The sequence below is a fragment of the Trachurus japonicus genome, chromosome 5 (assembly GCF_045865225.1).
Source record: "Trachurus japonicus isolate A0001 chromosome 5, Traja_1.0".
Taxonomy (NCBI): domain Eukaryota; kingdom Metazoa; phylum Chordata; class Actinopteri; order Carangiformes; family Carangidae; genus Trachurus; species Trachurus japonicus.
This window is the reverse complement of record NC_140911.1, coordinates 16,157,545-16,182,094: the sequence shown is the minus strand read 5'-3', so window position 1 is coordinate 16,182,094 and position 24,550 is coordinate 16,157,545. Positions and strand designations below refer to the sequence as shown.

At 39.9% G+C, this 24,550-nt stretch overlaps 1 protein-coding gene across 1 annotated transcript; it reads right to left on the bottom strand.

The window, feature by feature from the left end:
• Positions 1-1,047: 1,047 nt before the first annotated feature.
• hdac11 (histone deacetylase 11) lies at positions 1,048-23,705 on the bottom strand. The gene is made up of 11 exons (XM_085776546.1): positions 23,505-23,705; positions 22,958-23,017; positions 22,684-22,832; positions 20,298-20,398; positions 17,665-17,781; positions 14,591-14,633; positions 12,732-12,808; positions 10,947-11,009; positions 5,208-5,304; positions 3,887-4,065; positions 1,048-2,534 (listed from the first exon to the last, which is right to left on the bottom strand). The coding sequence occupies exons 2-11, from the start codon at positions 22,990-22,992 to the stop codon at positions 2,292-2,294; spliced, it is 1,104 nt and encodes a 367-aa protein (XP_085632672.1). The 5' UTR covers positions 22,993-23,017; positions 23,505-23,705; the 3' UTR covers positions 1,048-2,291.
• Between the last annotated feature and the right edge of the window lie 845 nt (positions 23,706-24,550).

Genomic DNA, 24,550 nt, shown 5'->3' with positions numbered 1-24,550 from the left:
AAAAAAAAATCATTACAGCAGCACCTGCCAGCTGTCGTTTCAGCTGCAAACACATCTAATGTAACACCAAAGTCCACAGAGGATGTGGTTTTGTTATTAACATCTCTTCTGATTTGGTCAACAGCTTTGTCTTGGTCTATTTCCTTCAACCAACACAGGATTCAGACTGATACAGCTCTTCAGTCCATGTGTTTATTCCACAATGGGAGGCGTTCAGAAGCCAACTGCTGCACACATCTCATTGCACTGTGCAACTTCAAAGTATGAACACATGTGCAACTCTCCCTCCTTCTGCAGCTACTGTACTCCCCCAGGTTGTTGCAGTACTTTGGGAAGTCAATTAGCACGGCTGAATCAGCGCAACACATCTCGTCCCTTAAACCTGAATTAAACAAATCAAGTGAGGCGGCATTCATGGGTTTGGCTTTCAGAATAATGGACATCTAGTTGTAAGGGGATTAAAGGAGCATTACAATTTATTACTACTCATATTGCTGACATCTGGGAACATGGCAGAACTGCAACAAAAAGAAACATAAGTCGTCAATGAAACATGCCCTAGATAAAGCACAACTCATCTCAACGTCTTTATAAGGAGGTTCACACGCAAGTGAAAGCACCTGAAATTGTTACTTAAAGGATTGTTTCAGGCTTTGACACACTCTTCAATTTCTATTTAGGAAAAGTGACTCACTTGTTTTGTTTTGCTCAAACAAATCAATAGTGAGTCAGCAGTTTCTGTTGTGCTGATGTTATTGTCAGGTAAGACGGTTGCTGCAGCAGTGGTTGCATTTTTGAATTAAGAGTTTCTGTTGTTGGTTTGCCATGAATGTTCCCAGGTAGTTATGTTGTATACTGACTTTCCAGTATTAATCTCAGCCACAGAACTCACTTGTTTCTGAAAAAGGACACAGCTGCTAAGGCTAAATTGAAAAACAAAAAACAAAACAGTAATTTGTATGATTCATAATTTCAAAGATTTGAAAAATCACACTGAATATTCAGCCACTTACGGCTCTTGCCCAACCAGACCATAACCTCTGTCTCTATCTCTTGTCTCTCACAGTGATCCAACAACATGCCTCACAAACCTTTACATAAGCATGAAGAGGCGATACCAGTATTTTATACTATGTATAAACAAAGAAAAGGTTAACTTAAAACAGCATACTGTACAGAAAGTTGGTATTATACACAAATAAACACCTACACAGCAGTTTTCAGAAATCAGTGTTTGTTGTGATGGAGATTCTTTAGTGTCTTCTGGAAACTTTTCTCCTTGTACATAACAACTGTATGTGTAAACATCATTAGTGGACTTCTGAGTTCTGAAACCAATCGGATATAAAAGCCATGAAAAGCTCGAGTGGTCAGTGCTGCTCTTTAATTGAACACTTCTCAGTTTTTGGACTTTGATGTCTGGGTGACAGAAGCCAACTGCAGAAGGAAGACTGATTTTCAGGAGCTCAGGAATGTGTTGGTGAACTTTCAGTCACCACCACACACACCAGTTAAAGTGCTCGAGTCCCATGTTGACTTTTTCAAATCTGTTCAGACTTTGGAAACAAAACACTTAAGTGCCTGTCGTGAAGTCCCCCTGGGCTCCCTGTAAACATTAACTTTAGATTATCAGTGGATTTATAAAGCACCGAGTGCACACTATATTACAATACTATCGGAGGAAATGATAAAACAAAATGCTGATGAGCACAAGACATTAAGACTTGTGGGGTTAAACTGCATTATTGATTTATATTTGATAGTTACACTTATCTAGAGCTGTTATTTCTATTTTTAACCTCCATAACTATAAAGTGAGCTGGAGGATAATTACTATACTTTTTCATGTGTCTGTAAGAACATCAAACCTCTGTACCGTTTTATGGACGATTAATATATTATCCTTCATAAACGACCTTATTACATTTCCTGAGATGAGAGAATACCTCTCCAAAATGCAGAACATACATAAGCCTAACATACCCTTCATTCTCCCACTGATTCAAATTTCAATAACCTTTTTGTCGCACATGTGAGCTTCTATAAATCTGCCGTTGTCAAGCGAGAGCTATTGTTTCAGTACAACTTTTTCCCTTTGAATGGTTATTCCCTTGTATTAGGTGCAAACTTCACAAAGCTTGTTAACACACACACACACACACACACACACACACACACGCACACACACAATAAACATTCCTCATCATGACATCATTACTGCTCTCTTCACAATGTAAAGTTAATTCAATGCCATCAGTCACAGCTGTAGAGATCCCTGAACTTAATGCCCCTCAGACGGCAGTCATTGTGGATCCCGCAGGTCCACAGCTGCTCATCATACTGGCCGCTAGCGATGATGATCCCTCCCCCTCCATAGCCTCTGCACCAATCAGGCCCTGCTGCTGCAAGTTGAGAATGGAGTCTGCGATGATGCGGGCTGTTTTTTTCTGGTATCCCCCGGATGTTACCATGAGTATGGGGATGCCTCGTCTCCTCGCAGCCCTGAACACAATCTCATCTCTCTTTACAATTCCCTGGCAGAGAAGGGGAAAGGCAAACTGTCAGTTGATCCACAGCTTCAGATAGAGCTGGTTAATTTCTGAGTAACTTCTGGCTATAACGTTTCTATCTACGCTGCCTTCCTCCCCTGAGGAGGGAGGGGAGGCCTGGAAGAGGACTGATTGTTCCTATATCTCCCTGTTCCACAGCAGAGCACTAAGCCTCTCAGGGCGACACATATGGGAGGGACTGAAAAGAAACACACACTCCCCGACTTGTCTAGGGACTGAGAACGGGAACAGCTCGTGTCATTTATTATGGTGCAATTTGTCGCACGAGGACTGATTTCAAACATTGTTAGGCAGAAAGCAGCAGAAACACATGTTCAGAACTTTAAATAATAATGATTAAAGCTGTGGTAACTTTTTTTCAGGCTATTTACCAGCCCCAGTCATAAATTAGTTCTCTAACACACATCGGTATGGCAATCGCCACTTCACCTTAATTGCTTTATTGTTTTCTGGAATTTGTTGGATCACTGGCCGGAAATCTCTGCCCACAGGAAGTAATAAATACAAATTTGGCTCATTTGGATCAGCTCTCAGTATGCTTTCAAATTTTCTGACACATTAGCTACATGAACTGCTCATGTGACCCAACCCACCAGAGACATTTTCTACTAAAAATAGTAGATATTAGCCTGCAAGTTGAATTCAAAGGATGTGGCCTAATCTGTAGGTGCTCTGCTCCTTTACTTTCGAATAATTATCTAACGAGTGCATTGTAACACACACAGATTGGTGCCACTCCCATGGTGCAATGTTTAAGAACCTCTCTACCTAACACAGCCAAATCCAACAATGCTGCAATAAATCCTCCCCTCATTAGAGGTTTTTTTTTTTTACAAAATTGTTTGAAATCCTATTCACACTCTGATTGCAACTAATTAATTAAATGATTTTCACAAAAATGAAAAAAGTCAGTCACCGGTGGAACAGACAATTCTGTAAAACTGTGGAAAAGGCAACAGCAGTGATCCAATGTACCACACTAAAGTCTGGTAGGTGACAATGTAGCTCTAAGCTGGATGCTGGTTGGTTGAGCCATGAGAAAAAGCTGGAGGAAAGGTAGCGATGCTGCTCAGTGACACGCAACAGTATCGTTCACATTGGGATTACATTGGGTCGAGGGCGATACCTTCACGGCTCCACCTTGTTGTGAACCCAGCGTTGCACAAGCGCTGCGTGTTGCTGCGCTCTGGAGGCGTGGCTTCAGAGAGAAATCTGAGGAAAGGGGCTTGGACTTTTGACGTGCGTATCTCCAACACTACCTTTACGGCTCTAATGTTCGGTTTTTATTGGGATGTGTCGACACAGCGGTAAGGTACCTGTGGTGATATGGAGAGTCCCCCAAGAGGGTCCCCATCCAAGATGTCTGTCCCTGCATTATAGACGATGATGTCAGGTCGGACCTCATTCAGCGCTCCCTCGGAGTGGAGCTCTACTTTCTGAAGGTACTCAGAGTCTTCAGTACCCCAGTCCAGCTCTACCTTCCTTTTTATGGCTCCTGAAATGTACAATAATGTTACATTCAAAAGCGAAGGCACAACAGTAGACAGTACCATGGCTGCTATCAGTAAACAAGCCATTATGAGACAGAGGTCGTTATGTTGAGCTCAATCCACAGGCCTTACATATAGACCGGTAATTGCTCCAGTGGTTACACAAAGCTGAATTTCTTTCAGCACAGACAGGCCAAAGAATTCCTGATAACTGAGTCACAATATACATGAACCTCAGGTAGGTAATTGAGTTTCTTTCCTACAGAATGCAACGACAGGAAATAGCTCCGTTGTGCTTTAATAAATTAGTATGTATATTTCCAATAATTCGTGCTAGTGATGAAAAAGGTTAATTAAGAGACCTTTATGTTTCAAAGTCAAACAATTATGCTGAAGACACTGGAAAGAACAATGCATGTCCATGTAGAACAGAATTTTTGGTAGTTTTTTTAGTCTGGTCTTGCTAGTTTGATGGACTTGAAAGAAAAAAAAGTGTCAAAAATTGAAAGCTTTGGTTTTTTAAAAGTACAAGGAAATGCATGACATATGGAGCAGAATAGGAGAGTACATTTTTTTTTATCTTAAAAAAGCCAGAGTGTACATTTATTTCACATTCATTAGGGGGGAGAAGATTATAAAATGTCAAGGATTCAATTAATTGTGTGGAGGAAGGAAGCTGAAGGATGGGGAACGTTTTAAAGTCAGGGCCGTGGCGTTTCGTCTGCACAGTACTGTATGAATTAGGGTTAAATGCTAACATGCGGTCCCTGTCAGATCAGCTTTAATGTATTAACACATTCATTTGTGTAAAAGCCATGATTACGGTGTTGCATGGCCTGGCAGTATTTTTTGCTGAGAGCTAATAGAGTGATTGGTAGTGCTTAGGGATTCACTGCATAATTAAAACAGCACTGAGTGACATCTAGGGGCTGGAGCTGGAGGAGGCTGCCCGCTCTGTTCCAACCTCCACTGCCAACAAGGCATCAGAGGAGCAGAGAGCTTATTCTGTCACCAAATGAATCACATGAACATGAATTCCCATGAAGTCGAAGAATCTGTCTACAGATATTAATACTTTCAAAACTACTTTGACATTTATGTTTAAAAATATGTTTTATGGACAAAAATCAGTGGTGCTTTCACTTACTTTTTGCATATCCATCCCCTGGATATATGTAGCGATTATACATATCCATGATGAACACCCGCCTGTCATCCATGAAGTCACGTTCATGTCCATTTCCCTGTAACACAGCAGAACCGCAACTTTTATTCAGCGCTTTCTCTGTCTGCCTTCTCTGTCTGTCCTGTCTCTGCTTCTTTGCATTTGCTTTTCTTGACTGTGCCAGGGTCTACACAGGTGTCACACAGACCCATTTGTTTATCGGAGATGCGCAGCACTGACTGACAGCACCAGATGAGGGATAAATAGTCTTGTCATCTGCAGGCATTAAATGTTAAAATACTTAATAAAAAAGTCATGGCTACTCCATCACTTTTCATTTCCTTCCATCAATTTGTCACCCAATGTGTCTGGCTGCTGTCAGGAGGAGATTAGGCATTGTGCCAAGCCTGGTATTACTGAATGAAAAGGAGGATGTATGGGACAAGCCAGGCAATTTGGTGCCAGCTGAACATCATGCCCAAGTGAGTGTATAATCCATTGTTGAATCCAAAGGGGGAAAAACAATGTTTTCTAATGTGTGGTCTGGTTGGATCCACTTCACATTTGAGGTTAAGATCGAGAGTTGACATGATACCAGCTTTGATATGATACCCAACCATCTCAGTTTTCAAACTGGAGTGAAACCATGTAAGAAGGCGTGTACAGTCATTTGTACTTGAGTGCATCATTTTAATGTGAAAGCAAACAAACAAGTTTAAGCTGCATGATGAGTAAATGGCCGATCTACAGTTAACATCACTGTTTCTGATTTTCATGCTTATTAAAATCATACTGTAGTGACTGAACTAGGTAACAATTATATTACTGTATGTAATAACTAGATGAAGTTCACAGTGTTGTAATCTGATGCCCCTCTTACTTGACTGTACATGGACCTCCTCAGGAATCATAGGGACTCATCTTGGAAGCCTCGGCCACTGGACGTCTCACTAAAACTTTGCATCCTAACACTGTATACTTCAGTGTTAGGATGCAAAGTTTTACTGTGACAGGTTCTGCACAACCATGAAATCTGAGGGTTAAATATCGGAGAGGCTGATAATGATCCTATGCTTTCTAGACAACCAGTGGTCATCTGCCAGAGATGGTCCAAGAAAGATAAACAAAATGTGACAGTCACATGAGAAAGTGTTGCACATGAATTATGTGTGATGTGGACTAGTATGTAGCTAAGACCTGATAACATCCGATTTTTGTCAGCTTTGGAAAAGCGTTGAATCGACATTCACACCCGGTTCAAAATTACATTTATCACCTCCAGCTCCAATCAGCTCCGACTGGCACTGGTCCAGGTAAATCTGCTCAATTTCTCCCCATGTGTGCTATAACAACTTTGAGAGCACAGACCTGTCACCTGTCCAACACAGTGCTGTTAAACCAGAAAGAAACACAGCGGCATTACAATAAGTTTTTAAAACAAACAATGACCAACCGATTCGTCTCACATGGAGGCTCTGGCATTTTTACAGGAAGCCCAATCAGAGGATGAGATAGATATGACAGATCAATTTTACCAGTCCCCAAATCCACTAGCAACTCACTCTGTGTTTGTGTGTGTGCCCTATACATAAGTGCACGTGACAACGTCGCTCATGGCATTTGTGCGTGCCCTTAGTCCGAACAGCGAGACTGAATTCGACTGACTGTGGGTCACTCAGCTTATACCTGCTAATTTTGGTGGGAAAAGGGCATAAGAAAGGGCCTAAAGCAGTATAGTGAGTTTCACATGGTAATGGCTCAGACATACTTGACCAAGTGTGACACTAACGTCAAAAATGTACTGAAAGAGATTGCACACACTTTTACAAAAAGGCAGTGAACTCTGGTCACTCCAGTTCCCTCCATCTCAGTCTGCATAACTTCTGCTGGATATTTTCCAGAGATGAACAACATGAAAAAGTCAATGAGACACAGAGAAAAAGGCTACACATTGACATTTCTCTTCGGCATCTGTAGGCTACTCATGAATTTAAATCCAATTCATTGGCTAAAAAGAGGAAACATATATTTTTTTTAAACAACAGACAAAGTTATGTATGAATTTAACTGATAGCATTACTGTATGGGAAAACCAGTATTAGGAACAAATGTAGGGTGTACTGTAGATCCCTGCGAGTTGTAATATGTATTAACACATACTGAGGGCTAATATAAGCTTCCTTTAGACAATGACTGAATCAACATGTAAAGATGGCCTGAGACTATAAATCAGCTTATATACTGTCCCTGCCTGTAGTCTTATTCGTCTTATCCTCTCCCCACATACTGTATTATACAATAAAAGATTGCTTTTCACCGACATTTGTTAGTGTCAGCCGAAAGCCTTGACTGCAGCCTCAAACAGACCTACCCTTTACTTCTTCAAAACAGATAGTCTACCTCACCAAGTTCAAACATCTGTATCAAATGATAGCACAATCTATCATTACTTAGCTAAACATGATCAAAAGACAAGAACAGGAATGGATTTTTCACCAGACGACAGGATAATACTGTTTAGGAGCAGGAAATGGCCAATGTCCTAAACATGTACAGTATAGATGGTAATTTATTATCAATACCTCTTTGAACTCAGCGGTACTGACACAGTTTTATTGGGATTAATGAATAAAGAGACAGATGATGAAGAGGCTTGACTGACGTGTTTGACATTTACTAGCTGCCCTCAATACGTCAATGGACTATTTTTTTGTGGTTGTGCCACTGCAAGCTGAGCAATGCAGGATAATAGGATGGTTGGGTATAAACTTTAACAAATCTAACCTGGTTACTACTCCTGTCAAAATGAATGAGTGTTCATTTTTTGGTGGCTGAGCTGTAACATGTGAGCTACGCTGCTTTAATTCAGATGAATGAGAGGGTCTGGGACAATTTCATGCACTGGCCTATGACTCAAAAAACAATGCCAAGATAACATCAGACAAAAATGTGTGAAATTGTAGCACTCATAATGTAGCAGTGGTGGTGCTCAAAGGGGAAACACATACATAGGATGTACCATCCTTCATTCAGGATTTTAAATCCTATATACAGTATATATTGATTATGTATCTCAGCCTTTAAATGTATTTTGTCACTGATCCATAATAAAGTAGATAAAGCACTAGAAACACTTTATACAATGTATTTCACTATATCAACACTACCCCGTACTGTTTCACAGAGTGAGTCACTCCACAGCAGTTGAAGCAGTGGTGATGTTTGTATTGTTCACCAAGTGTAAATGGAAAGGTCAACCATCATTGTTTGTCTTTATTTAGCGAGCTGCAAAATAATATCAGTTGATGGTCTATAAAATGTATTTGACACATAAGAAGTACCTTATCACATGTGAACAGCTCACACTGCATACAGTATCTATGCCTTCACAGCAGCACTACAGTCAAGCTTCTTAAAAAACCAAACAGAAAACTGACCATTAACTGCTTTGTTGTTGACTGGGTGAATAAGCAACACATCTGTCTAGGTCATAACCTCAATTTATGTGAGAATAAAAGGACTTTAAGTGTCATGTCTCAGGGTCATAATTAGGATTTTACTGCATATCCTCAATATTTTCTCTCTGCCCAATTATCTGCTGAGAGGGCCACTTCAGGCCAGCATCCGTGCCCTCATGCAGATTTGCTCTTTTGTTCTTCTTCATGAATTATTTACTCTGCATCTGTATTGATCCCTTTCTTGTCAATAGGTAAAGGCGCATCATGACCAATGAGCCATAGCTCAAAATGGATAAAGCCCCGTTACTGGCATGCAGCCACAGACCTTGGGAACCTTGAGACGTCATCAATGTTAATACAGTTCTGAGGGCTAATTGGTGGGGGATACAAGTCATTATGTAGAAAACACGAGGTAAGACTAAAATATGATAATCAGACTTCCAAAAAATGTTGAGTCATTGTTATCTACAGCTGGGGTGAGCTCAGTCCACTGACGGTGACCTGATTAACAAGATCTGCAGCAAGTAGAGCGCTGCGGCTCAGAGGGTAGAGCGGGTCAGGCGAACTTTATATAAGGTAGCTTCATTCAAAATTCATCAGCATCATGAGATCGTTGGTAATTAATGCTGCAGTTAATTGTTGTTCTGCTGAAAGCACGATGTTGCTGTTTTGCTAGCAAGCATGGCTGGTAGTTGTATAGCTGTTAGGTGCGAGCTTGGTGAAACCATGTCGGGTCATTTAAGGGGCCACTTTTATTCAACATATCTGTATGTAGATATGATACAAAGCATACGTGGTGAACAGTAACTAAGTACATATACTATACTATACTATACTGTAACTTTTGTAACTATGCTCTTCTCAAGTAATAGAGCTGTGGAGTCTCATAGAGTACATGAGCATACTCAGTGACAGTATCTTTATCTTTTGAGAGTTTCAGGTAGGGTAAGTGTTAAAATGTTTTCACCAAGGGGGCAGTTGTCGGTCTGAGAAGTGAAGCTCACTTCCGCGTTCAAAAAACTGCAATCCCCTCGGATTCCTCTGGGGGCTGGTGTCAGAAGGGAGCATTCTCCATAGACCCCCGTGTTAAAATCGCCGACTTTACATCCTCAATAAACATGTTAAAAGCCTGGTGTCAGAACGTTTTTTCGTCTCAATCGATAGTTTCTACCCCCGCACACACTCTGAGGGGGGTGAATTTTTTTTTAACTCTACCGTTTTACTGTTATTAGGTTAAAACTCTGGCCAATCAGGGCGCGGAAACGTTGAGTGACAGGTCCGAGCAGCTCCGTGGACAGCTGCTTCGAGGCCAGTGGGCGGGTTCTCGGCCGGCCAATCCAACATGGCGCTGTTCAGGCCGCCATATTTGAGTCACAAAAACGACTCCCCAAAACCAATGGGTGATGTCACGGGTGCTACGTCCATTCTTTTTACAGTCTATGGTTTTCACCTATAGGTCCTACATGTCTGCATGAACGAACCAAGTACTGTAGACCACAAAAGGTAATGTACATGTCTTCCCAGAATAAGATAGTGGGCAAGATGCCGAAGGGCTGGAAGAACTGGCAGTAGTGATGGACACTTATTTAAAAAGAGTTACCAAAGTGGTATCCACCTGTTACCCATACATTCCTATGTATTCCCTATATAAAGAGGTATTAAAGAGGCTTCTTTACTCACTCTGTGGCTGAGCTCGTATTAAAACACCCTGCACTTCAGATCTTGGACTCTTTGGATCTCTTTACTGATGAATCAAGTCAACCACTTCGGAAAAGCATCATTACAGTAAGACTGTGTCCGACTATAAATCACTGCAGCCAGACTGACTGTTGCTTCTGTGGTTCACATGAATTATTTCAAACACACACATCACTGTGTCAACAAACTCAAACATATGAAGAGCTGACATTAGAGTAGATAGCCCACTGCCCAAGTCCAATATTATCCAACGTCTGGATGCACTCAGCTGTTTGCCAGGGGAGCTGTTTTTAGATACATCCCACTGAATATGACAGTAAGGGCCAATTTGACCCACAGGGAGCCTCATTGATTGGTGTTGTTGCAAAAGGGCGGTGTGTGTGTGTGCGTATGTGTGTGTGTACATGTGTCTGTGTGCATATACATGTGTGTGTGTGTGTGTGTGTGTGTGTGTGTGTGTGTGTGTGTGTGTGTGTGTGTGTGTAGAGGGGGGAGTCTTGTCATCAATGTCAGTCCCCTAAGCAGCAATTCAGATTGACACAAAGAGGTAATGGTATCGGCTCACCTGATGAGCATCCAGATCGATGATGGTAGCCCTGGAGATGCCTTCCACTCTTTCGAACAGAAACTGTAAGAGAGATGGATGAGAAAATATTTGCTTTCTGCTTCTTTCATAGTTTAGAGTCTCACTCAGTAGAACCCAAAGTGAAACTTAAAGAGTTACATTTAATAAACATCCACAATAACTTCATAATGACAGTCATCTTTTGAAGGAAGCCGTGGCATGTCTTTCTTACTCTTCCTGTGTATGGGAGGCATTTTAGTCATTCCTTTTTTGAGACTGGTCTAATATGTTTTCCCCAAGCAGAATCCCAAATCAAAGGGCCGTTAAATGCTTTTTTTGTTCTTTTAGCATCACAAAGACACAGAAATTGTTATAATATAATGAGCCACTGGGTTAAATTTATCTCAAAGGATGAAACTGGTGTTATTCTATATTTTTCCAATATGTGGGTCTGCCTCTCATCATTCCTCCAACCCAGTTATTCATCTTAATGTTGATTTCTTTAAAAGTGAAAATTGATTTCTAAAATCAGGACAATCATACTACTGTATGGAAAAGCTGCTCCATTATCATTATCGTTTCACTTGTCTCCCATATCCTGATTTTGTCATCATTAGTGCTGGAGTGAAAAATATTGAATCTCCAATTATGATTGCCCTTCATTTGATTAATCTGACACCAATTAATAAAACTTGAGATCAGTCTTTAAACATGTGATTGTGTATACATTCAATAAAGTGTATGACATCAAAGAGACTGAGCTGATAAAAACAAATTAAATGATCAGAGTTGTCATATTAACATTTAAGGTCTGTTTGCCAAATGCATTGAGAGGAAACCAGTCCATCTCTAGCTGTCGCTAGCCTCTGAGCTGCTCAGTGAAAAGTTTAATTAGTAAAGATGAAAAGACAGATAACATCCTTTCATTCATCATTCACTCACACTTGACCGTTTCTTTATCTATAATGCATTTACACAGTCAGTTCTGCTATTTGGACAGCTTGTGCTGCTGAAAATGGACATTTGTCTCATTCTACATGGTGTTCAGAGAGGACTTTTTCTATCACAGAGTCATGGTCTGTGATCAAACATTTGGAAAGATGATCATCATGATAAGCTGTCCTGGCCTGCCCCTCTGAAATACTTTATTTGGTGTTTATTATTTTCTGTTTTATTTTGAAATGACTTCTTTAAGTTTCTGTTCATTTCATTCCCTCCGTGCATTTCCCAGTCAGATCTGCTGTGTTTCACATGCTCCCTATTACCCTTGCCTCCCTTCTGCATTAAGAAAAAAAAGAAGCCTATTAAAGGCTGTTGTCTTCTTCTCGGCCATTATTAGTTCATCTGTTTTTCGCCAGCTTGTTTTACTACCAGTTCAATCACCTGTGTTCCTAAGTTTACGATTATGTTTCCCCAATGTTTTGGTTTTTGCCTCGTTCCTATTGCTGAGTTCTGCCCAGTGGCTCTGTCATTCTAGTTTTATACTACTTCTTTGTACTAACTTTTATTATGAGTGTGGTTTTTGTTCTTGTATTTGATGTGCTGTGTTGATTTCCTTCCTACTCCTTTCTTTTTGCTCCTCATTTGTATTGTGGCCAAATAGAAAAAAAAACTTGCTAACTTTAGCTACAGTATCATCAGCCACCGTAAGTTACCAGTTCATATCTGAACAAGCAGCAAAACTTAAGGATGCTCTGTTACTTCCTCCCAAAGTAACATGATCTCACTTTTAATCAAATAAACATGGATGTTTCCGATGAGCTAAACTTTAAACATCAGTCTTACCTTAATGGCCAGAGTGATGTCAGCGTATGCACAAAAGCCCCCTCCCCTGTCACTGGAGCAGTGGTGGAAGCCTCCTCCTGGGAAACAGAAGATTCACTGGCTCAGTGTCAGGGCCATTAGACGAGCTGAGCAGGTCACTGCCCATCTGACCAGTCTATTATTCACAATGACCACTGGTGATTTAAAATAGTCTGTTATTGAATTTATTGCCACTTATAAAAATGGCCCCAAGGTTCAACAATGGTTGTATTGACACCAGAATGGGACTGTTGAATTGCTCGCACAGGGAAGCAGCACAGGGACGTGCATGCTTCATTAAACTATACTGTCGAGTAGAATATTAATAAAGGCTGGTAAAGCAACGGCTGAAATGTGATTATCATTTAGTACCTAGCTTCCAAAAACAATCTTCTATGAAGCCTCTGAATCTTTATTGTGTTGAGAACACAATACACGGACGTCAGGTGCATCCGATATTTTGTTTATATCTTTATTAAAATCATGTTTATTGATGCAGGACAATTTTTTTCCCCTGATTCATCAACAGAAGGTGGGAGATAGCTGAGCAAGCAGAACGTGCAAAGTTGCCAGTCACCATCACAACCTTCATGCTGTAACGAGCTAGTTTGCGAGTATGCACCAAGGCTGTGTCTGAGATTGTGCTGACTCTGCGGAGCATCAGCTCCGTCACAGGGATGAGCTTGCGTCTCTGGCTCAAATATAGCTATTATGGTCTCACTCCAAAAAAACAGTTTTGACTATTTTCACCACTTCCCCATTTTACCCCAGCCCGATGAATCAATACCCCCTACACAGGGTGGGTAGGTGAAGGTGAACCTACAACACAGATTGGCCAAGGGGGTTGCCAATCTAGATCAATAACAAGAAAGTTCTGGCATCTACAGACATTTATCCATATGAGGCATCCAGTTTTACTGTATCTGAGCTGTCCAGTTCTCTTAAGTTGGACATAGGGCTGGTCTATGGTTTTCAGAACTAATCCTTCGTCCTCATCCAAACAGGAAGTCAGAGTGAAAACTTGTCATATGTGATCAAAAATTTGAATCCATTTTGCGGTAGTCTCCCCAAGAAGACATTCACAGTGTTTTGCCTTGTTGTTGAGATGAAAAGTGCCAAAACTGACAGTGCAACAAAAAAAGAGAGCTACAGAGATAAGTACAATCCCTGATTCTTCTGCACAGCTGGCCAATCATAGCGTGAAGTGGGTTTAAAACAGTTCTGACAGGTGTGACATCTGACAAGCAGCTCAGACACAGTATAAAGCCTGCTTAATTTGCCATGAATTCTGGGAAAATAAAGTTTTGGGGGTATTTTTTTTATTCAAATTCAAAAAAATATGGTTGACCAAGCAACTACATCAAACTGCTCAGATTCATTCACTCTGAGTAAGAAATGGTTGCCTACGACAAGGACACGGCTGCAAAAACTGGAAAAACTGTGAAGTGACAATACAAAGAATTTTCAGTGGCATAAAATCCCTGCACAGTTAAAATCTGTAGCAGGACTGAGATATTGTGACTTCTTGATTTGGGTTAGGGTTCAGTAATTCTGACAATGCACAGACAGAAACTACATAGTGTAGATCTGATTGACACCTATCATGTTTTACTATCACTCGTGTTGAATGTAATCAGATTGTAATTGGATTGGACAGCAACTATGTTCTTGAAGACATATTTGTGTTGTAAAAACGAATAATGTAGGAGACAGCGCTGGGCACTGAGAGTGACAAATAATTCACTTCCCCGTACTGAAGATTAATGAATAACAGTTGAGTGCAGATAGAGTAATGTCTATTTATGAGTTGAGATCATTGTCTGTGCTGTAAACTGACTTACCTACATTTATGGCCCATCCTCTGTCAATAGCCAATTTTCCTGCCTGTGGAGGAGAGAATATTTCAGTACAACATTTAATGTAAAGATATAAAGATGAGTGAGTATGTTCCTTTCTGGGTCCAAACAAGCCACAAACTGCAACAACAATCAGGTGGTTTTTGCAATGTTCATACATTGATTCATGTTCAATAAAGAACAGAAAAAAATAAATAATTATTTCATGAAGTATGTCCTATGCATCACAGACTTGAATAAAACACTTACACAATACTGCATGTCATACCAAAGGTTCTGGATTTTCTCATTTGAAAACTGACCTCCATTTATCTATGGCACATATACAGTTCCTTCATTTACATACAGACAAAAACAGCCATTGTACACAATGAAAGAGTATGTGAACCCTAAAATGTTAGTCATATAAAGCCACAACTATAAAAAACAAAAAAACAATCCAATTAAGCTACAAACACATCGACAATTATCATCTTTAGTGTGAAAACAGCTATTAAACCAAGGTTGGCTGTCTCCAGGCTCTTCTCATGACATTCCAAAGGAAAGTAGTATTACCCAAAATGCTAAACTATTCCTTGACATTTCCATGCAAAAATATTGCTGGAGGAGCACACATTCACCTGACAGGAAGTGGGGAAGCTCAAGACACAAGCAATGTTTGTCTCTCATGTTGATCACCTTAATCCTGATGTGCATGGCTACACATGAGAAAACAGTTATTTGGGGCTGCTTGCTTCACTGGTGGTAAACCACTGATGGCTTATCTAACACACTTCACTATAAAGTATGGTTACAATAGCTGCAAAACATTGTGACAAAAATGTGATCAGATTTATCAATAAAAGCCGAGACATAGTATCAGCTACACTTAAGGAAATCCCTCTAGGTTCCACCACAGTAATACCCAGCAATGTTTCATTAACTAAGAGGAATGGTGTTGCACACAGAGTGGCAGATGCTCTTTTCAAAGGCAGATCAAAATTTCTCTCTCGGATGAAAAAAGGGGGTTCGTCTGCCATGTTTTCCTACAGCTCAGTGTGTAGGACGCCTGAGGGGAGGAGATATGAGCTCGGGAGATTGTGTATAAATGCCAATAGATTTATCTGATGGATGAGTAATGACACACATTAGCATGTATGCACACTCTGGCCATGGCTCAACACTCTACTTTGTCTGAGAAAAACAAGCACTCAGTATAACTAAACAGAGCACCAGGCACATTGTACTATAGCCCTCTAATTTAATCCGCACAACTCCATCAACCATCACCCCCAGGATCTCTTTTAGTGAAAAGAGCTTTGGCATGATGCTACTGTACTGTAGGTCTGATATCATCTGTAATTATTTCACTTTTATGAATTGAAATCACACAATGTGCATGACACTGATCAGTTTGTGCACATTAAAATCTCCTCTTCGGATAACAAGACTAATAGAGATTGATCCCAGTTTTAAGTGAGCCGCACAAAGTGGAAACCAAAACAAGGTTTCTACAGGAGATAAACTCAAGCTACTGTGTTATGCCTCTAACTGTACATAAATATATATAAATTTATGAATTTAGAATTGTGTGTGTGTGTGTTTTTTCATCTGGTGTATCATCTCTTGTGTATTTTTTCAACATATTGTGTGTGTGTGTGTCTGTGTAAAAGTGGTGTAATTTCTGTTACCCTTTGGTTTCAGACAAATAAAGTTTCTATTCTATTCTAAATCTAAAAATTCAAGTACAACGATCTCATGTGCCACGGGCAAGATGAATCCTTGTTGAGTTGGCAACATGGTCAAGAATGAAGTTCAACTCCAGAAAGTGGAGACGCATGGTGATGAGAAAAAGGAAGGCACCTATAGCAGCGTCTAAGGGGAGGTTATACCATCAGTGAAGGAAAAACCCAAGACAGATTGACAAATGGATGACAAGACGGAGAGATCAAGCCCAGGTAAGTTCAAGGCCTTGCCCTTACATATGATCTGGTACCAGGACTCATGGTGCTATGAACTACAAGTGGAAGTTGAAGTAATTATAACTCAGAAATCACACATCATACATATACATATACATGTGTGTGTGTGGTCCTGGTCCTGCTAGTTAATTCCTAGTCACTACATGGCTTCATGTGGCTCCAAACGAAGCAACACTGTCACTTTTTTTTCACTTCTGTAATTGACATAATTTACATGGAGGCCACTGCCCCACAGCAGGTGGTGGACCCGTCGGTACAGATTACACAATTAGGCCGTGCTAAACATTTTATTCCTCTCAACTACAACATTTGCATAAAACATGTTATGAAAGACAATTTTGTCAATAAAACTTCCATGTTAATTAATGCCATATCAACAAATACAAGACTTCAAGGTAAATGAAGTGAATGCGAATGCTTCCTGTACCGTAGCATAAAAAACTGCGTCTGTCAAAGAGTTTGTCATGACAGATAAAGCAGTATATGGCGGGCAACGGCCCTGCAAATGTAAAATCTATGGAGCTTAACTTTTCAATGCCAACACACCAATGCAGATCTGCAGGAGTGAAGCACACATGGCTCACTCTGCACAGTACAGAGCCAGGGGGACTGATACCAGGCCATAACTGTATGTTTTAAACTATACTACTATTATATTACAGACTAAGAGCAATGTGTTGCTCTTAAGCTACTAAAATTGCTCTTATTTACACAGCAAGAATTTATAAATTTGTGCACACTATAACTTTGAATATGCTAAAACGTATTAAATTATTTCTGTTAAATTAACCGTAAACACAAGGATTTCTTTGATATTATAGTTGTTATGAATAATGGAAGTTCACCAGGGAAGCTGAAGATTATTAGTTGCTGAATTCATCTTGATTATATGAGATATTAAAAGCTGTTGAGAAATCCAGCCAGTATCACAAATGGGCTAATTTACAGATTTTGAAGGCCAAGTAGCCCATTCATGATGTTGGCTGGATGCTGGGGGCTGCAGTCATCCCCTAGTGAGAAGATGGACAAAACATGTAAATTTTAACTGCTACAAACATGAAGACACATGAGGGAGAAGTTAAAACCGTGGCTGCCTACCATTATTGTCCCTCCTGTCTGTGTCCGCAAAGGCCTCAACACCTTCCGCTGCACCAGGAAATTGGGCAGAAATAGTAGAGGGGGGATTTCTGTGATAGTTGCCACCACCAGGGACCACTGCAGGGAAGGACACAATTAAACACATCATTAATATATTTTGCTTTTTTGCGATATGACTCTATAAGTCATTAGAAGGCTAAAAAGCACAGGAAACCAAAGGTGATAGAAAAACTAGAGTTACCACCTCCCAGCTGTATGCCACCACCAGCCAGCCAAGTTGTAGGAAATATACAGTAGTCAGAATCTCCCTTCCCTGAGTCACAGCATTGACTAACAGCCTGGAGTGGAGTGCACCGGCTGCGACTATACCTGGGTGTAACATAAAGTCTAATTTAAGACCGAACCTGAAGTTATGACTAGTGCACCACGGCGCTTACATTTAATCCCATATGTGTTGTGCCTGGGTGTCACGTTTACATGTAGTGAGGTGCACGTGTGTCAGTTAAGAAGTCTACAGTAAGTAGTATCCATGGTGATAATAACAGGAAAATATTGATCACACAACCAGTGCGGAAGACAATTACGGCAACACATTAATAACAGATGGGCCCTATTTAAGGAGCTTCCCTCTCTACTCCATCACTGGACAGGATGGTGGCTCCGTCCACCCGCCCTGAAGCTGCTGACTGTATTCTGCTTTTACACAAATTGAGCCTTTCAAAGAACTGTGGGTGATATTATCAGTGTACAGTGGTGGTTTTCTTCATCCATATCTTCCAGGTTGTTTGAAGGAAGACGTTAGATCAACATGTGCTGCTTAGAATCAATGATTGCTTGTATTGTGTACTGTGTAAACGCGCATCTTAAGACCAGACGCAGCTCTGTCGCTCTGTTCAGTCACATTTGGTACACTCAGTGCAAAGTGTAGCTAAGACTGGTATAACAGTTGTAACACCTACTTTCATGCTGAGCTGATGCACTGAGTGTTTTTTGCAGAACAGTTGTTTTTTGATCATTTGAATATACTGTAAAATGCCATTACTTAAAGGGACAACGAGGATTTTCTATTTGGTTATAAAAAAAGTTTCACATTGATGTGGATGAATCTATGTTACCTACACTTGTTAATGGGCCCATTTTCGATAAATATATCGTTTTGTCTCTATCGTTATTTTGTTATTATTAGTGGTGGTGGAAATGCTGGGCGAGCCGACCAGCGTTTCCTTACTTTCGGTTTCGCAACGAGTCATGAGAATAACGCAGCCGAATCGCCGTTTATGGTCGGAACTACGATGGTATGTGAACCTCTTTGAACCTCTGACTTTAATTATTGATGAATGAAAACATGAGTCCGTCTTGCACCGGTCAAAGAATTTTACGGTGTGCGCGGAGGCTCATAAATGTAGTGTGAAAACGCTTTGCTTTTCCAAAACTCCTCGTTGTCCCTTTAATAATTTTAGACACATTAGAAATTTGTGTTAACCATCATGTCATGATTAATGAATGAATTCTTCAGTTATGAAGAAACATTTGACCACCAAAGTGTAGTAGGTTCACCCTTGAGGCCATATTAATGTTTCTGCCAAATTTAAAGAAGTTCCCTCATGACATTGCATGAGGGTGGAAGATATGGACGTATCATATACTGATATATCTACATGGTTGCCTGTTAAGTTGGAATAAGATTTTCTTTTTCATGTTCTCATGACATGATTGTGACAATGTGATTTACTCTAAATAGATAAAGTGTATATCTTCTAAAAACATTATTGCTCAATCTCAAACAAGACCCAAACATGTCTCTGTGAAAATTAAACCACAGTTAACATTTATGGAAGGAATAACAAGAGGAATGTGTCTGAAAACAAAATTATTCCAACTTCATGGCCAGCTGTGTACATATCATATAACAAATTGAATGCATGGACAATCGCCAGTGCAGAGGCATAACACTGTGTGCTCACCAGGGTTTGGATATATTAGGTGAAAAAAAGCTGACTAAAGAAATGCACAGTGATACTGTACTGCCAGGGAGTTTATGACTGAGCCTTGGCCTTGTTGTGAAACAGGAAAGCACAGAATAATGCTAATTCACAGCAGAGAGTTCTGAGGTACCTCTTTTGAGCTCTCCAAGATTTGGCTCTGCATGCAGACACGTGAGGAGGGGGAGAGAGAATACATTGAGTCTTTGAACATGATAGCACTACTGTTATCAGCATATGAAATGTCCACACACAACTGAGCTGCAGCTTCTCACTGGAAGGAAAAACAAACAGGGATCCTAATCAACTACTGGGGCTCATAAATTAAAAGCACAAAAGTCTTACTGACTCAAAGGACTCAGAGAGGTGCTATCTTCTGAATATGCTCCCAAGTGATTGATTTGAATGAGGACCAATGCTCCTATGGGATAATCCACTGCATGCTAATGAGAACTCCATCTCTCTTATGTCCCTTCCTGCATTATAAGTACAGATGGGAAAAACCTGGCAACAAACTGTTTAAATCACATATAACAAGAGATATATCGTTCAAATTCTGATAGATCCCTTGTCTCCTCAGTGCGTCTGAGTGACACATGGAAGAGAGGTGAGGAAAAAAAGGTGAGGTAAGTGCTGAGGGGGAAAAAATACCTTTAATCTGTTGAGGTAGCGTTTGGTGTGAACAACTAGCAGATCTTCCTCTGTAGCTTCAATGGCTCCCACTATGTTCCCATCGTTGAGGAACTGCTCCTCTGAGACAAAGAGGTAAAGGCATCAAGTAATTGACAGGCATCAGATAATTACCCTCATTAAATAAATAAAAAAGAATTATATATATATATATACTATATATATATACACACACACACACACACACACACAGTGGGTGTTGTAATAGCAGCTCTCTAAAATAAAACAATCACACCTTTGTGAAGTTTATTCATTTTAGAAAGGTGTTAATTCAACTGGTTGGTGGGTTTGGAGGATGTACATTGGTGGGGTACAGTTGAACTGATGAGTGATTACATTATTTTGTCCATCCTATTAAGATCAGAGAGGAAAAGCAAAAAATCAATCAATATTACGTTTAACTCAAACGGTGCCAAAAAAATTTCTCATCAATGGTAGAATCATCAACATACAGTATTTATATCAACCCACCTGGCCACTGTGTAACCTACAATTCACTGCAATAACATGCCAGTAAAACTGTGATTAATTAATTCTAAAATGTGATGCATGTAGTTGATATGCTCCACAGCAACACCTTTTAAATATGGTTATAAGAATATGAAGATTCTTGATAGTGTCTTATTTTTGATTCACAGGACTGTCTAAGGTTCTTACACCCTTATGGTTAAATCTGCGTCATCCACATTTTCGTCAAATATGTCAAGGTTTTTTTTTTCTTCTGTCAGCAGAGACTCAGAGCCATTGATTTACACTCTTAACGTCTTAAGCTTTTTTGAACTGCAAACAGCACTTTCTATGGCAAAAAGATTCATGGTGCAATTTGACAATAACTTCATGTGAAGCTGTGCCGGTGATCAGTGGCGTGCACCTCGTGGCCCAATTGTTGAAAAACGTGCGTTAAAGTGCCCTCTTGGAAGCCAAAACGCGTGTTAAAGTGCCCACTTCAGTGGCGAGGACGCACTATATGGGTCATTCTATGAAAATGGTAGCTTTTTGAATAGCAATTTCATGTTTCATTTGTATTATTTTTTTAACAACTTAAACACGGTCACATAACAGTTAACCACTTACCATTATAAATCAACATAAATTACAGCTTAATGTATTTTAATATTTTTATTATATATATTTTTTTTTAAATGCTAATGGTGGTTGGTGTTAATGATCATCACTGGTGTTACCCACTGGTCACTGGTGTTACTAACGAAAACTGGTGTTACTAACTAGAACAATAACACCAGTGACAGTAACACCAGTGACAAATGGACAGACAAGATGGCCTATTCAAGATGGTGGACATTGCAGGCAAAACCACACTTCTTAACTTGTAAATATATCAGCTTATCATACAATTGTATCAATTATTTTATTACTTTCCCCTTACTATAAACTCTATAACACCAGTGACGCATTTTAAGTCCTCACATGAAATTACTCGTTAAATCTTAAAATTGTCAACATGTGAAGAGAATGTGCTGACTAACCATGTGCTCCTCAAAATGGACACGCCTCCAATTAACTCTTGACCCCAGAATATTTGCAGAGATGAAGTAGTTTTTCAAAATAAAGGGTTTTACAAATAGTAACACCAGTGACACGAAATCAAGGGACAGCTATTTTTTGTAAATTATTTAAATTATTTATTGATATTTTCATTTTTTAAAGTATTATACTAAATAGCTGTAACACTTTCCTTTGTATTATGGTCTTAAAACAGGAGAAAAATGTATTCAATTTATTTAAATTCAAAATATGTCACTGAACCATGACTCCTTACCTGAGGGACAAGCCAAATTCATGTCACTAACCAGATTTTCAAGATATATTTTAAAATAAATGTGCATTATAACTGTCTTATGCATGGTTTAATAACAAGAAAACACTTTAATTACAAAAAAACATGTATATTTTGTGTCATTGTTGAACACTTTTGAGCGCTTTTCCTGGTGAATAATGTAGGGACAGGAAAGCGACCATTTCTATAGAATGACCCATATGTGCCCTTTTTTTTCCTTTTCGCCCCTGCCCTTCAAAAGGTCTGTGCACGCCACTGCCGGTGATGCAGCAACTGTTCTCCCTTGGCCTTGAAACCTGCACTGGGTTTCATCTACTGTACCTGCACGGACTCCCACTGGGAGTTTTCTTTAATTATCTGTGTTTTAATGCTCTGCCTTTCCCACTACTACGCCTGCACCTCACCTCACAACTCTTTCCTTTTTGTTCTCCGCCTACCTTTGCCTCTCTGATCCACACTGAGCGATTCCATGTACATCAGCTTGGGGAGATGTCCTCCCCATCTGCCACTCGGTTTCCCTCTCTCTCTCTCTCTCTCTCTCTCACTTACCTTTCAAGAAGCGAATTACTTTTCCCCACTTCCCCGCATCAAACGGATGGAGCTTTTCAAGGCCCATGAAGGTGATGTTGTAGTCGGGGTGGTACACGATGGGCAGACATGTTCGAGGGACGCTAGCGTACAATTCAGTGCGGTGAGAGCTGAAAGAAGATAGTCCAAAAGGTGTTCAGTGCAACACTGGTGCATTACATTTACATGAAGTGATTTCCCCAGTGGCCTAATAAGCACTACTGGAACTTTCATGTTGTTTGTTTTTGCTGCTCACCTCCTTTTCCCTTCACTATCTTCTTTGTGAGACATGTTTTTCAGGCATTGCTACATTCACCTAGGGGAGAAAAAAAGAGAAGAAAAGCACATAAACTGGCACACAAGTGACAGATGTAAATATTTATAGTCACATATTATTATTTTATATTATTACTCTCAACATTATTCTTATTATTATATTGTATGAAGAACATTTGGAAATGCTTATATTTAGCAACTTTGCATATAAAAAAGGCACACTATCCACGCTACTGTTATTGCAAGACAGTCATAATAAACTGCATGAGTCAAGAGGCTCATTTCTCGCACATGCGCAGTAGGATATCAACATTTCCAAAGACGCAACGACACAAGGAAATGTTTCCGGGGACACACACACACACGCACACAGCCTCCAAAACACGTTACAGTATGACCTGTGTGTGGTTTAAACGAGTTAGTTTGATCGTTCAAGACAAATAGGCTACGTGCATACAGCAGCTGTGTATGAAACGGCCTGGGAGAGTTTCAGGGCAGACCAGTAGCCACCAGCCGATGTAACTCACCTGCTACTGTACGTGGGATAAACACAAGTCACCGAAAAGCTGCAGCTGCCAGGAGATGAACCGTCAGCGGAGACAGTGTTTGTCCTGGCCGACACAGTTTAACCTCGGCTAGACAGGAAAAATCTCCCTGTTGGCAGTGTTTCTTTGACAGTATCCTCATTCCCTCCTCCCTCTCGACCGCTACGTAGAGTGCGTACGTTGCAGCGTCAGTTACGCTGTTAGCGTACACGCAGATTTAAAGTAGAAGGACCGTGTAGCTACGTCGTTACTCACTGACCTGTTGTTCAAGAGGAGACAGGCACTCGCATACGGATCATCCTCCGTCCTGTAAATTATGTAGTCTAAAAGCAAAAGGTTTATTTTGATTATAGATAGATAGATAGATAGATAGATATATAGATAGATAGATAGATAGATAGATAGATAGATAGATAGATAGATAGATAGATAGATAGATAGATAGATAGATAGATAGATAGATAGATAGCCTACCTTCCTCTTTGTATGTTTTTCATGTCCTGTATCCTCTGTCTACCTCTGTCCAATGATTGAATTTGTTATTTTATCCATCGAGATGTATAGGTAACACAATAGTCTTTATGAGAAAGACTATATGTTTAGGTTGTATTAATGTGCAATAAACCAGAACACTGATGAACTATATTCTAAATTAGTAGGCTAATATTGGTTTGAAATAATGGGGCAGAATTAAACATTACAGTAGTAGCATATAATTAAGTAGACCTGACATGTAATGATCATATACTGTGGATTTTTATTGTGGCTCCACTGTATGCATGCATACATATAGATTTTCTAATGTAAATTTTAAGAAAAAATAAATCATAGAGCTCATAACACTGCGTTACCTAATCAATATTCTTTCCAAAGGTTTTACTGCATGTCAGAATGTGTAAGGATTTAGCAAGGTTAAAAAACAGACTCTTTTTAGATTTAACTTCCGCAACACAATGAACGTTCCCACAGGGATCAGTTAGATCTTATCTGATCTCAGTATGTGCAATAATGTGCAGCTGCATATAACA